Source organism: Nipponia nippon, unplaced genomic scaffold (assembly GCF_047370975.1).
Source record: "Nipponia nippon isolate SJK-2023a ecotype South Korea unplaced genomic scaffold, ASM4737097v1 scaffold_5, whole genome shotgun sequence".
NCBI lineage: Eukaryota > Metazoa > Chordata > Aves > Pelecaniformes > Threskiornithidae > Nipponia > Nipponia nippon.
Genome location: NW_028262369.1, coordinates 100591177 through 100604112, shown reverse-complemented (window position 1 = coordinate 100604112; position 12936 = coordinate 100591177). Strand labels below are relative to the sequence as shown.

At 39.2% G+C, this 12936-nt stretch overlaps 1 protein-coding gene across 6 annotated transcripts in view; it reads left to right on the top strand.

Annotated features, from left to right (window-relative positions):
* The window catches only part of CCDC148 (coiled-coil domain containing 148), an 88852-nt gene that overhangs the window by 11282 nt on the left and 64634 nt on the right, over positions 1 to 12936 (top strand). For 3 of the 6 annotated variants that reach the window (XR_015699069.1, XM_087733599.1, XM_087733603.1), the window contains exons 2-3: positions 7096 to 7165; positions 12160 to 12281. Coding sequence is in view for 4 of the 6 variants with exons in the window: in XM_087733599.1 (XP_087589725.1) it covers positions 7111 to 7165; positions 12160 to 12281 (177 nt within the window). In the remaining 2 variants the exon portion in view is untranslated. Of the gene's footprint in view, positions 1 to 4901; positions 5014 to 5104; positions 5257 to 7095; positions 7166 to 12159; positions 12282 to 12936 lie in introns of those variants that run through there. The other 3 variants (XM_087733601.1, XM_087733600.1, XM_087733604.1) reach the window with 3 other exon arrangements.

Below are 12936 nucleotides of genomic sequence, written 5' to 3'. Positions count from 1 at the left end.
ATAATGTGCGTTAAAAGGCTGAGATCAAATACAAATGCATGATGTCATTGCAGAAGAGAGAAATGGGTAGGCTGGAAGGGAAGAAGCACTTATTTAATCGAACACAGTAGCCCTAAAATTACAGCCAGTAAGTTGTTTTTTGCATCAGTTCTGTTCCCACAGATGCACTCTCCTGCTTTCTTTTCAAAGGAGTGTAAGCTGAGGTGAGTATGTGAAGCTTTGTTAAAATGCTGACATTATATCAGAAACATGTGAGTAGAAAGAGGAGAAATAAACAATTTGACGAAGGGGTAAATAAATAAACTGGAGGGGTAGCTATGCTGCTGCTAATCTTACTAGTATCCATAGTTATTTTTCAAAAAGGGCAGTGTTTCCTGTGGTGGAAGAAGCTTGTCATTTAAAGCTGGTCATTTAAAGGTGGACCCAGACTGGGATGATGGTTCCCAAAATATGTAATGCAGGAGAAGGATGCTAATGCGGCAGCAGGGCAGGGGACAGTAATAAAAGGGTTTTGTAGAGAGAAGTGCGTGTGATGGATCCAGTAGTCTTAAAGCTTTCAAGTACTCCCAATATTTCATCAATAAGTTATTTTTGCCTTCATATAGGGCTAGACGAGAGTTACTGCGTAGTGCTTTCTTCCCAAATTTATCAATAGAAGTAGTGCTAGGATGGTCAGAAGCCCGAAAAAGCAGGCAGTAGGAAGGCTGGCTGTCTATAGCAGAGGAATATAATTTCTTTTAAGCTTGTGAGAGACTAAATTGTTATCTCCTTGTGTGGTTATTTTTCTAAAGACTGATGTTTTGTCCAGCCTTTGCATTACTCATAATTTTGAAATGTCTCTTCAGCCTGATTTGTTTTATTTAACCTAATAAAATCTTAACCCTACTAAAGGTTTGATGCAGTAATGAAACCGTCTCTTTATTTCCAGCTGAAGTTCCTGACCCTGACCTGTTTTTCTTTTAATTTATTTTTAAATCCCATGCTATTGTGCTTTGACCATGTGCAACAGAGCCAGAACAGGTGCTGTGAGCTGATGGGGAAGGCAGGAGAATAACCAGAAGCCAGCTTGGCAATCACGCTGTGGATGAAGAGTGTGGGTTTGTCTGTGCAAGACTGCTCACGTTGACACGTTCTGTCAAACTTGGATACGGATTGCTGATCCTTACAAAAGATAGTTTGCATCCTCCTAGGCAATTGCACAGCACATAATACTAACTGGCAGAGCTCCCTAATGTAGCTTTTTTTCTTCTTCTTTTAGAGCTTTCCTCCAAATCTGCTGAGTTCTCTAGTTCTTAGTTCTCCAGCTAAAATGCTCCTTTGCCCTTCCCCTGCTGCTTAGGTCTCCAGGCTTGGACTCCATGGTGGTAGTACCTTTAGTACAAATGCCATCCTCTTTATCATAGCGTGAGTGGTGAGGGAAGCAGTTCCCCATTTGTGAGAAGTTAATCCGATTTTGCTGTTAGTTACAACTCCTGTCCAGTCCTCGCACTCACACCCTGATGGGAGGTAGCTCCATGTCGTCAGTGCTGTCGGGTACTTGAACTGCTCTGTTTCAGCCTGTCCTTTCTTGTTCCTGACAACGAATCTAAGCTTAAACTTCATTGCGTCTAAGCTAGTTGGAGACAAACTTGCACTCACCCATAGGCTTTGGAGCACCTTGCAGGTTGCAGAGGGAATGGGAGGAAGGCCTTAGCTTGTGGTGCCTGTTAGCCTGGGCCTGAGCTTGCGCCCGCCAGCGAGGTGGGAGCGCAGTCGTCCCGGCCTGGCTAGCTCCACATAGGCCAGCTGTGTTAGGGCAGACCATCATCCAGGTGTTTTCCTGGAAGGATGCAATGTTACATGACACAAAGCATTAACAGCTTTGCAAGTACCATGTAGGATCAGCAAAGCAAGCGTGGCATGCCCTAGCTGCTTGGGATCAAAGCCTTGTGGGGCACTGTGGACAGTCAGTACCTCCTAATACTGTTTTCCTCGGCTCTTCTGGAGCTTTTCTGTTTTACAGTCGTGACCACATCTGGGGCAGAGCTAAGAAAGGGAACCCACGTGGATTTTATTTTATTGTATTTTTTAAATTTTGAGTTATTGGATAAAGTGTTTTGGATTAAACACTCAAATGACATGATATCTCATTTTGGTTTAGGATGCTTGCATGCGAGGTATAGGCACTTTTCAAAAACTTTCAGAGTAGATTATCCCTTAATATGTATGGATAAGATAACCATCCAATATGTGGGAATCCTTGTGGTTCCAATGCTTACGAGACCCTTCCGAAAAAAACAAAAGAAACCAAATTTTTCCTCCTTTGTGCCTCTTTATCCCTAACCACTGGGATACAATGTTTAAAGGAAGGGAAGGTCCTTTTCTCTTTTGTGAACGGTACCCAAATTTCCTTGTGGCTGTATTCTAAAGAGTATTTTAAAAGTTTAAATGCTAAGATGTCAGCCTCCTTGAATCTTTTCTTAATCTTTCTGGTCACAAATATTAAATGGATTGACCAAGTTCCTGGATAGTGTGTTTGGTTCAAGCTGCATTTTATGGTTGTTAATAAATTAGTTGCTAAAAAAGCCCACAGAAACAAACTTAGTCCCAAGGAAAATATACTATGAGTGCTAGAGTAAGAAAAGTGAAGTTACTTTTGTTCGAAGGAGTACTACTTACTGAATAATCTTCCTTTAGAAAAGAAGTATGCGAATTAAAGTTATTCTGTTGTAATCTGTGAAGGTGAAAAGACTTTGAAGGCAGGGAACTCTTACTGAAATTGATATTTCTACTCTTTAAGTATTTTAGCCTCAAAAACACATAGGTGTATGGAAAAAAATCATTAGCTGTAACTCATTAGCTCTGTTCAAGCAGCTGCAAACTTTAAAAATTAATAATTTTTGTCATGAAATATAAAGTCTGGGTTGTAAGCTGTAGTGTTCATTCAGGGCAAAATTTCAATTTAAGCTGGCGAGGGGCTTGCAGGGTAGAGGTTGAACAAGCACCCCCAGAATTAACCCACTGCTATCAATTACATTTGTCATCTTTAAGCCTACAAATAATTTGATCTTTGTAAAAGTTTCATTATGATGTAAATATACCAAGCCTCACCCTAAATTGATTTTCTTACCCCTTTTAATACAGACTCCATGACTAGGAGAAATACTAACAGATCTCGGAATTTAATGAGAGCATTGACATAGTGGAAATTACTCTTTTAAGGCTATAAAATGCAAAAATTCCAATGGTCTCTTCAAGAGCAAAAGGGTGAAGGTGCTTAAAGGCACTGCAAGATGTATTGAGATGCAAAATCCAGTGGCTCTTGTTAAAAACTAAAATACCCACTGAAATATTTGCATCACTTTCCATGAACTAGAGTGCAAGAGGAAGTAGAAAAAAATTCTGCTACATGTGATTTTCCACGGGTTATGTTTGTAAGAATGAAAATGGAAGTAGGTTTTATACTCCTTGAAATTGCTGAATCACAGTTCTTCCACTCAGCCTGGGGAGACTGAGATCGGCAGGGATTTCCTCAGACTACCGATGCAAACCCTGTGCTCTGAGAATACTGCCTGACGGCGCTTTGCCCAGAGCAAGAGAGAGTGTCTCTACTGTAATACTGGCATGAATGAATACAGACTGTAGAACTGATGATGGAGGCTTAAATGCCCTTTCTAAGGACCAACTTTGTGAAAAGAGCAGAGTCGGAGACTTCTGAAGCGAATTCTTCGTTTTGTACCACAGTACTCCAATATACCGCTGAATCCCTCTCTAACTTAAGCATGGGGAAACTGGGTGCCAAGACTTGCAAGCGCGAGCAGGCAAAGCAAAGCCCATTTTCATTGTTGCAAATCTCTCCATTTGACTTTGCAAGGAACTTTGGTGTCTCACTCTGTACTTAGGACTATCCCATGTTGTGTTTTCCTTTGTAGATATATTTTCCTGCTTTTAATTTGAGGAATTCTGGCAACTTAGTCAAAGCTGCTGCTGTCACTGGGCTGTTACAAATCTAAAAAGTCCAAATGATTCCACAAAGCATGTGCAGACAATCTGCTTCAACTCTAATACAGATATATTTATTTCTATTTGCAGAATCTCAGAATGTAGTAGCCTTGCTGATATCTCTGCTAAGGAAAATCAACGCTGCTGTGTAGATATTAACCACAGTACACAAAAACCCTCAAGAGAGCTTGCTGTTGTTTAAGAATCATGCTGCTGATCTGTAGAGCTCGAGTGGCTCCACGGGAGAATGGTCATACTCGTTCAGAATCCTTGTGTTGCTTCCTTCCCCCTTGTTTTCTTGGCCCTATGTAAATATAGGTTATATCTGATGGTATAAGAAGAGACTTGGTGCAGTTAGTCTTCGTTTCTATGTTAGTAAGAATATCAGCAGAGTTACAGAAATATCAAGCCACAGTTGAATATTCACGTCTTCCTGAATGTGGCTAGGAATTGTGATGACTTGTGATCTTTCTAAGAAAGAGGTGTATGAAAGCCTGTTTTAGACTGGTCAATCTAAAAAGCTTTAAAATAAAGAATTTCACTATATTGTGATGCTTTCCCTTTTCCCTAAATTCAGGTGTGTGATTGATTTACCCTTCAAGGGAAGGGTAAAATTCAGCAAAGAAAAAAAAGCCTCATTTTGTTTCTTTGTGATTCGCATTGAAAGCCTTAAGAAGGAATAACCAAAAAGTAGTACTAAACAAATATTTTGATTTTTCTTACATTTTTTTTCTACTTTTTGAGCTTTTATTATTAGTGTTTTAAGTTTTCCTGTTCAACCTTAATGACTATAAATTCAGTGGAAAATTGTGTCATATAATTGTGCTGGATATTATAGAATTCCATGGACAATTACGTCGGTTTGCAGGGTTTCACTCTTTGTTTTAAGATTCCCCTTCTGGGCCCTTTTTTAATTACAGAATTGCGTGGTGTGTCTACTTACCCCTCCTCCTTGGAAGAAGATTGTGGAGGCTGGAAATCTAAGGGAATTATGACACTAGGGATACTACACTAAACCTAATTTACAGACTTGTAAGAAAAATTTTCTTTAAATGCCTTTTTAAATTAATCAGCCTGTAGCTTAAAGATTTGTGTGTTGGTGATTGAGCATTTCTTGTTCCAGTTATATTTCCAGTGATTCCTCCAAGAAATAGAGAAAGACAAGCCTGTGCATAGTTGGTCTTTCTAAGAAGAAGTAGAAACATATATTTTGTCTTTGGGGGGAAAAGAAGTAACATTTAAACTGTCTTTGTGCATCTTGAAGAAGTAAGTAAGGTAAATCCCATACTTTACTGTGTTATGTAAATCCCTACCTTAAGGATTTGCATATATAATTAATTTGATTTTTAAAAAAATCTGTTCCAACTTAAGTATATATGCAGTTAGAAAATTGTATGTAGATAAGCTGGTGTATAGATAAAACATTACCATGACAAACAGGCCAAAGTTGCTTCTGATATGGAGAATTACTTCATTTGTCTAGATGAATTTGGCAGTGTTATATGGTTACACGTTGAAACCAAATAATTGCTTTACGTGGAGAAAAATGGAATCAACACCATGCCTGTGCTAACCTTTTTCTTCCTTTCTTTTTCCCTTGACTTTTGAGGAGTGTGTAGACTTTGGGACAGAACTGTAAATTTATTTACAGGTGACTATTAGCTTGTAAAATACACATTAATATTTCAAAAGAGGAATGAACTCCCTCATGTATTGTCATATTTTCTTACTCTCCTGTGTCTTCAATTTCAGTCTTTGTGATCAGATGATGTTCAATGTAGCTTCTGACCAACTGATATTGTGAATTACTTTCAGAACAAATTTGAAAAGGTCCTTGTATTGTTAATGAATGGTGACTCTTGGGTGAAGACAGCTGACATTTAGATTTTGATATTTTTGGTTCAGTGCAAGGGACAGTTTCGTAGCGCTGTTAAATAACACTGAAGAATATGCATGGAGAAGCATTGAGAAATGTCACACTTCATCAATGAGTGTTTGCTATTTTCTACTTGTTTGGTCATGGAATATTCACCGTACAAAGCCTGGTGGTCATGAATTTTATTTGCCTTGTAACTCGCATAGTTAACATGTACAGAATTAATATCAAGCTGACTTTGAGCCACGGGAACAGGAGTGCATGTGTGTGTATGTGTACTGTTGTGGCTGTAATTTCGACTGCACTTACCATTTGTTTGCAGTAATAATGGAAGCTCATTCATGAAATTGGTCTCCTGTTTACTTTGCTGGTCTGCTGTTTACTCTGTTGCTACTTGCCGTGGGACCAGACGAATGTCACATGTGTGACAAAGTGTGACAAAGGAATGTTGTGTGTGGGAAATTTTGGTGAGGTGGAGCTGGGTTTGAGGGAGAGGGTTTGTGGGGAGGCTGGGTGAACATGACCTTCCCCTTCTGGCAGTATTCAGCTACTGGTTCACTTCAGCTGAAACACTTTGGTTTGATCTATTGCTTTTCTGTGTATACAAGACCTGTGATGGTGCCCATGCACACTTAATTAAGGTGAAGGTAAGGTTTTTAAGGCATCCAAGTTTTTTACTGTATCTTGTTGCATCTTAAATGTCAAGTTTATCCCAAGATGATGTGAATACTTGATACATGCTGCCTGTCATAGTTGCTCATCAGGAGCTGAGCCACAGTTGCTGAAACAGCTGACTTGGGTTGACAAGTGTTAATACAGAGACTCTTAAAGGGGGTGTATATGGATCCATACATAAACCACAGTCTCTAAATATAAGAAAAGAGTGATCTTTTCAGGCTTAATTTCTAAAAAGCAAAGAACACCTCAGAAACTTACCTTACTTTTGGATCGACAGGATTGTTATATTTTGAAAAGCACAAAGCAAAGAATAGGTGATCTATGCGACAGCATTACAGATTCATCAAGAAAATAATATTTTGTTTTCTTAGCTGCTAAATGATATGAGGCACATGAAATCTCTCTTAAAATGAAAGATGAACTTGTGGAATTTCTGTCTGATTACATTTTTAGTGAGACGTGTCCTCTCTCCTCAGAAAACAATACATATTTTTTGAATGTGTTTTTAGCTTCCATCCACAATGTTGATATTCTCAAAACATCTGTTTGTTTCTCAACAGATATAAAAAATAAAAATGAGTCAACCGGACAGTGGAACATTCTTTACAACTCATAGGATTAGTGATGTAGGTATGTATGCTATCATGTTCAAATTTAATTGTTTTATCATGATCTAGAATAAAACTTCTCTGTGCAATTAACAGCTGCATATGGAAGCTCCTATGGCATTCTGATCACAGAATCATAGAACGGTTTGGGTTGGAAGGGACCTTAAAGATCATCTGGTTCCCACCCCCTGCCACGGGCAGGGACACCCACCACCAGACCAGGCTGCTCAAAGCCCCATCCAGCCTGGCCTCGAACACTGCCGGGGATGGGGCGTCCACAGCTCCTCTGGGCAACCTGTGCCAGTGCCTCACCACCCTCGTTGTAAAAATTTTTTTCCTTATATCCAATCTAAATCTGCCCTCTTTCAGTTTAAAACTGTTGCCCCTTACAGGCCCCGGTAAAGAGTCTTCCTCTGTTTTTTTTTTATAAGCCCCCTTTAAGTACTGAAAGGCCACAATAAGGCCTCCTTGGAGCCTTCTCTTCTCCAGGCTGAACAAGCCCAACTGTCTCAGCCTTTCTTCACAGGAGAGGTGCTCCAGCCCTCTGAGCATTTCCACGGCCACCTCTGGACCTGCTCTACTAGGTCCATGTCTGTCTTGTACCGGAGACCCCAGAGCTGGATGCAGTGCTCCAGGTGGGGTCTGACGAGAGCACAGTAGAGGGGGAGAATCACCTCCCTCGACCTGCTGGCCTCGCTTCTTTTCATGCAGCCCAGGATACGACTGGCTTCCTGGGCTGCAAGCACACATTGGGCTCACGTCCAATTTTTTGTCCACCAGGATTCCTAAATCCTTCTCTGCAGGGCAGCCCTCGATCCATTCAGTGGCCCATCCGTACTGATGCTGGGGACTGCCCTGGTGGTTAACTTGAAAAAAATCTTTCCCCAGTGAGGCATCATCTGGGGTCATGTTGTCAAACTTTCTGTAGGCATGTGGCAAATGAAAATCCTTAGGGGAGACTTGAAGGAGGATCATGAGATAGCTTTGCAAGATTTACCTTAAAATTTTCTATGGGACCCCTCTGCAAAACCGTATGTCAGACATATTGCTTCCAGCCACCATGTTTTTAATAGTGAATGGAAAAAAAATCTTTCTACTAATACCTAATGGCAAGTTTCACTACTAAAGGAACCTAAAAAGCAGGTTGGAAACAAAAGGCCCGTTCCTTATCCCTATACGCTTCCTAGCTCATGTAAAGTTACTGAGGATCTGTGTCCTAAAGCTTTACGGTACTGGGCCAAAAGTTCAAGTATTTTCATTTACCGTTATAATTGTATCTCAGACTTTAGCAAATATTTGTTATAGAAAATTGTGAAAAGGCATTTTAAAAATATGAAAGTTTAATATTTTATATTTTTATTGATGTATGTATATGTGTGTATTTATTTGTGGGTGTATACATACATATAAAAATACATAAAATTTATTTTCTTTGTAAAATATAAGACACATCCAATACACTACCTATTAAATACAAAGTTTGCATCCTGTATGCCAAGACCCTGATTTTGGAGTTAATCTCACATGGATAGACCCTATTGACTTCAGAAAATTCCTCAGAGTAAAATCCTCAGCGGAAGAAGAAACAGATGAAGATTAGTAGCAGAGATTCATAAGGTTCAGATATACAGGCTAAAGGAAAAGCATATCGAAAGCAAAGATAAAATTAAATTATTCTGGGTTAGAGGTTTGAAAATTGAACCTGTCTTTCACTCCTCCTCATTCTTTTCTTAGATGTGAGGGACATTATTAAGATGGTGAAGATGAGTTACCTGAGGAAGTACCTCAGGCATCCACTTTCTCTTACATTAGTTCTGTATGTAGCTACGTATATTTATATGCTTTATATACCACTTTTTTTAAAGTGTAGAAAATATCAGATTATGTTGCTAAATTAGATTTGGGACTTTGAGACAACTCTAAGGCTTCCAGACATTGCCACAAGCTTTTTTTTTGTTTAGAAACCCCATATAGTAACAACTTCTTTTAATCTATGTAACACCAAGTTTAACCTTTTTAAGTAAATGGATTCCCTCTGCTTATTCACTGACGTTTTTCTGTGGTTAGCACAGATTAAAACAACCCAGTCAAAGAAAAACAGTGCTTCTCCCTGTTGTATTATAGCATTCCTTGTGCTCTCCATCTATGCATTCAGTGGGATGGTCCATTCTCCCTCCCTCGTTGTTTTCTGCACTGTATTCGTTATTGCTTCCTGTACGTCAGTATACACTGTAACAGTTTTAATCCTGTTTTTCCATGCTTTTTGTTGTCAACTCCCTTCTCCCATTTTATATTGTGAGAAAGAAAAGATGCCTAAAAGATTACATGGATTTGTTTTTTGATCATGTCTCCTATCCCTTCTACATGGTATTGAGGAGTAAAGCTGGCATAGAGAAAGCAGGGTTTCAAAAGCCAGTGGCAAGTGAGGGCTGTCAAACAGGGAGAGCGAACTGTAGTTTCACTGAGTAGAGATGACGATGCTGACACAGACCAAAGAAAACTGGTCAGGATATTGCAGTTTTGAGTGCCATACCCAGATAGGGTTCCTACCCCTGGATATCTATACCACAATTCAGAACAAGTGGTGCGAGAGATCCATGCAAGTGAAATGATTTAGGAATAACTTCTGATTCCTGATCTGCAGGAGGAGTGGCAAGGCTAAAAGCTGACTGTGGCCTGAGGACTTGGTCAGTGCACGCATTGACGTGCGTGTAAGATGCATGTAGAACGTTTCCAAAAACATTGACGGGAGGTACTTACAGAGGTCGCTGCAGCAGCTGCAGCAATTGTTGCAGGGAGAGATTTAGATCTTCATCTCCTTGGGAGGAAGACAGTGTCCCACCTTTGTTCTGACACTTAGCTGCATCAGAGTATGCTCTCCTGGAATTAACTGAGGATCTCTGATGCTGGAACATCACACCATCATGCTTTTCAATGATCATGAGATTGACAAGCACCGTACCAAGGAGTTGTACTTAATGACTTCTAGCAGTAATGTCATTTAGTAGTACTAGTAACAGTTACTGATTCTTTTCTGATGACTATGACAGGATGCATCTGCTAACTTATCTCCCAGGTGCTCCCATGCATTTGCCTGCCGGGAGCCTAAATTAGAAATGTTACGGAATTGCTGTGAAGCTCCTGCCATGCTCTGCTGCTCATGTGTGTGGACACTGATGTTCCTGCCCGAAACGACTCCTAGCAGACTAGAAGTGACTGTAAGCCTTTGGGAGCAGTAATGGAGGAGGAATAGGCTTAGGAGAAAGAACTGAATGAGTGGCTTTTCGGAGGGTTGGCGACTGAACTCTTTGCTTCTTTGAACACGGAATGATGTTGCAGAATCTCTGCTGGACAATGTTGTAAGCAGTCTCAGAAAGAAGGAAAAAAAGTCTTCACGTAAAATCTTGCTAACTTAGGGATGAGAACTTTAAATTTGGATTGATGATAAAAGCACACAGATGAACAAAGCTATCTAAAGGCCTAAAAACTGGGAGAAAGGAGATTATTCATACTAAGCTCATAGGAGCTTATACCTTTGTGTAAGGTATATAGAGAATAAAAAAGTAGTCATAATACAAGATCAAAGCTGTAACCTGCTTAGCATAACACTGAGTTGGTGGAATAATCTGCATGTTGAGAAGATTAGTGGAGAGGAAAGCAGGATTGACGAGCAGGAGGAGAGGAGGAAGCCTTCCTCTGCGTAGGTGGTGTACCCTCTCAAGCTCAGGGAGTGGAAACTGCAAAGGGATTGCCTGTGGAAACTCTAGGTGATGACTAGAGGGGAAGAAAGACGCAGTTCTGTTTTGGTGGGAGTCTGGCACAGGCCAATAAGCCAGTAAAACCTGTCGATTAATACTAGGCAGCTATGTATCTGAGGTTACCTTGAGCGTGCTTCTCTCTTTTTCTGTTGACAAATCTTGTTCAGACAGCGTTTGCAGCCTTGGTTTTCTGGATTCATTCTGATATGGCTGCTGGTCTTCTCAGTCCTTGCCTCACACAGTTTTAATCGTATACATAATATGCTTTGGATTAAAGTGACTGCAAAATGGTGGAAGTTATTCTTAGGAAGTTGGTGAGGGGGAAGAGAAATAAAGGTAGTGGATTTTAGGAATGTGAACATAAGCTCAAAGTAGGACTCCATGGTGAACTTGAGGTATCTGTTGTTCAGGGAATATGGCAACCCCTCAATGAAACTTCTTAAAGGGATCACTGTACGTTATCTTCACTGTGTGGTGAAAGACCAGCTTGGTTGAATCTTTATTGACATCAAATGCTTTTTCAGCAAAACTACTTCCTCTGGGTTTTTTTGGACAACAATCTTTCAATGCTGTCACGATCTTTCAAATACTGATGATAGGACTGCAGAGAGTGGACATTATAATCCATACTGCATGCAGCAGAAACCAAGTATGATGTTTTCCTTATGATTTAGTGCCTTTCCCTTTTTTAAGGAAGTACGTTGTTTCCCAGGGGCCTACAGAAGTTTAACAGAGAAATTATGCTGCTCTTATGGCTGGAGATTCAATGGGAAATGTAACTGCAACTCATTCTGCTTACATATAATTAGTAGTTTATATACCTTTTAGAAAAAAATTACTCCTATTGCTCATTCCGTAGATTACAGTAAATATTGAGGTAGTTTTCCTATTTGTGAAATCAGAATGCATATATTGAAACTTACGTATTTCTGTATTAGAACTTACTAAAATTCCAGTAAACCCAGTTTAAAGTGAATTATTCTTTAGGTATAAAAAAAAATAACATTACATATAAAAAAACCTTTTAAAATAAACTCTTTGTAAACAGACAAATGATTAGCGTTTCTTATATAATTTCTAGTAGCTTATGTTTGTTTCAAATTCTTATTCACCAACTAACAATCTCTGTCATGGAAACTTTTAATGTTTAAAATATACTGTTTCTAATTTCTATCTATAATGCTTTCATTTTATGACTCATGCTTAAAATATTTCTCCAGAGTTTGAAATGACTGTATGTGTTTTATGTGATAACTAGAAAATCTGGTTGTTCCTATGAGAAATGATCTTTGCAGCCAGAAGTATAAACCTGTTGACTACAAACATCTATATGAACTTGCTGCGGTAGAAAAAATGGCATCTGCAAAAATTCAATTAAAGGTATGATTTTTATATTATTTGTAACATGAATGATTTTAAAATTCAATGATCATACTTCTTTTCACTGCCCCAAGGCATCTGAGAACGAATAGGGATAACAAATTGCTGTAGCAGTGTTCGGCAAAAGGGGGCAAAAGGTGGAAGTTTATCACGGTTAGCGTTATTGTGATTTGGATGCGTTAATGGCCAAGTGTGGAATTTCTTTGAATCAGAGATGCAAAATATGTGTGGATTCTGCTTCCCAAAAAGACAGGAAAAGTTTGTATTTGAGTGCTTTGAGGAAATTCATCCAGACTCATTACATAAACTACTAAAAATACTGGGGGTGATCAGGAACTTACAGGAATAAATGGGAAGGGGGGGTTGATCCAGAAGGAAGGAAAAAAAAAAAACCAAAACAAAAAAAACCACCCAACAACAGAAAAACCCCAAAAAGATATGAACTGAGGATTTCCAAAAGTCAAGGTGAGGTAGACCTTGAAAAGAAAATTAAAAGGGTTTTATAGCCATAAAATGTCAATGTAGACCTAGACAGTTAAAAGGGTGTAAATAGCTGCAGTATTGCCAAAAGGTAAATAAGAAAGTAGTCTATTTAATACTAGTAAAGGTTAATGAAAACTTTACCTCTAATTTTATTAAGAATGATCATTTATAA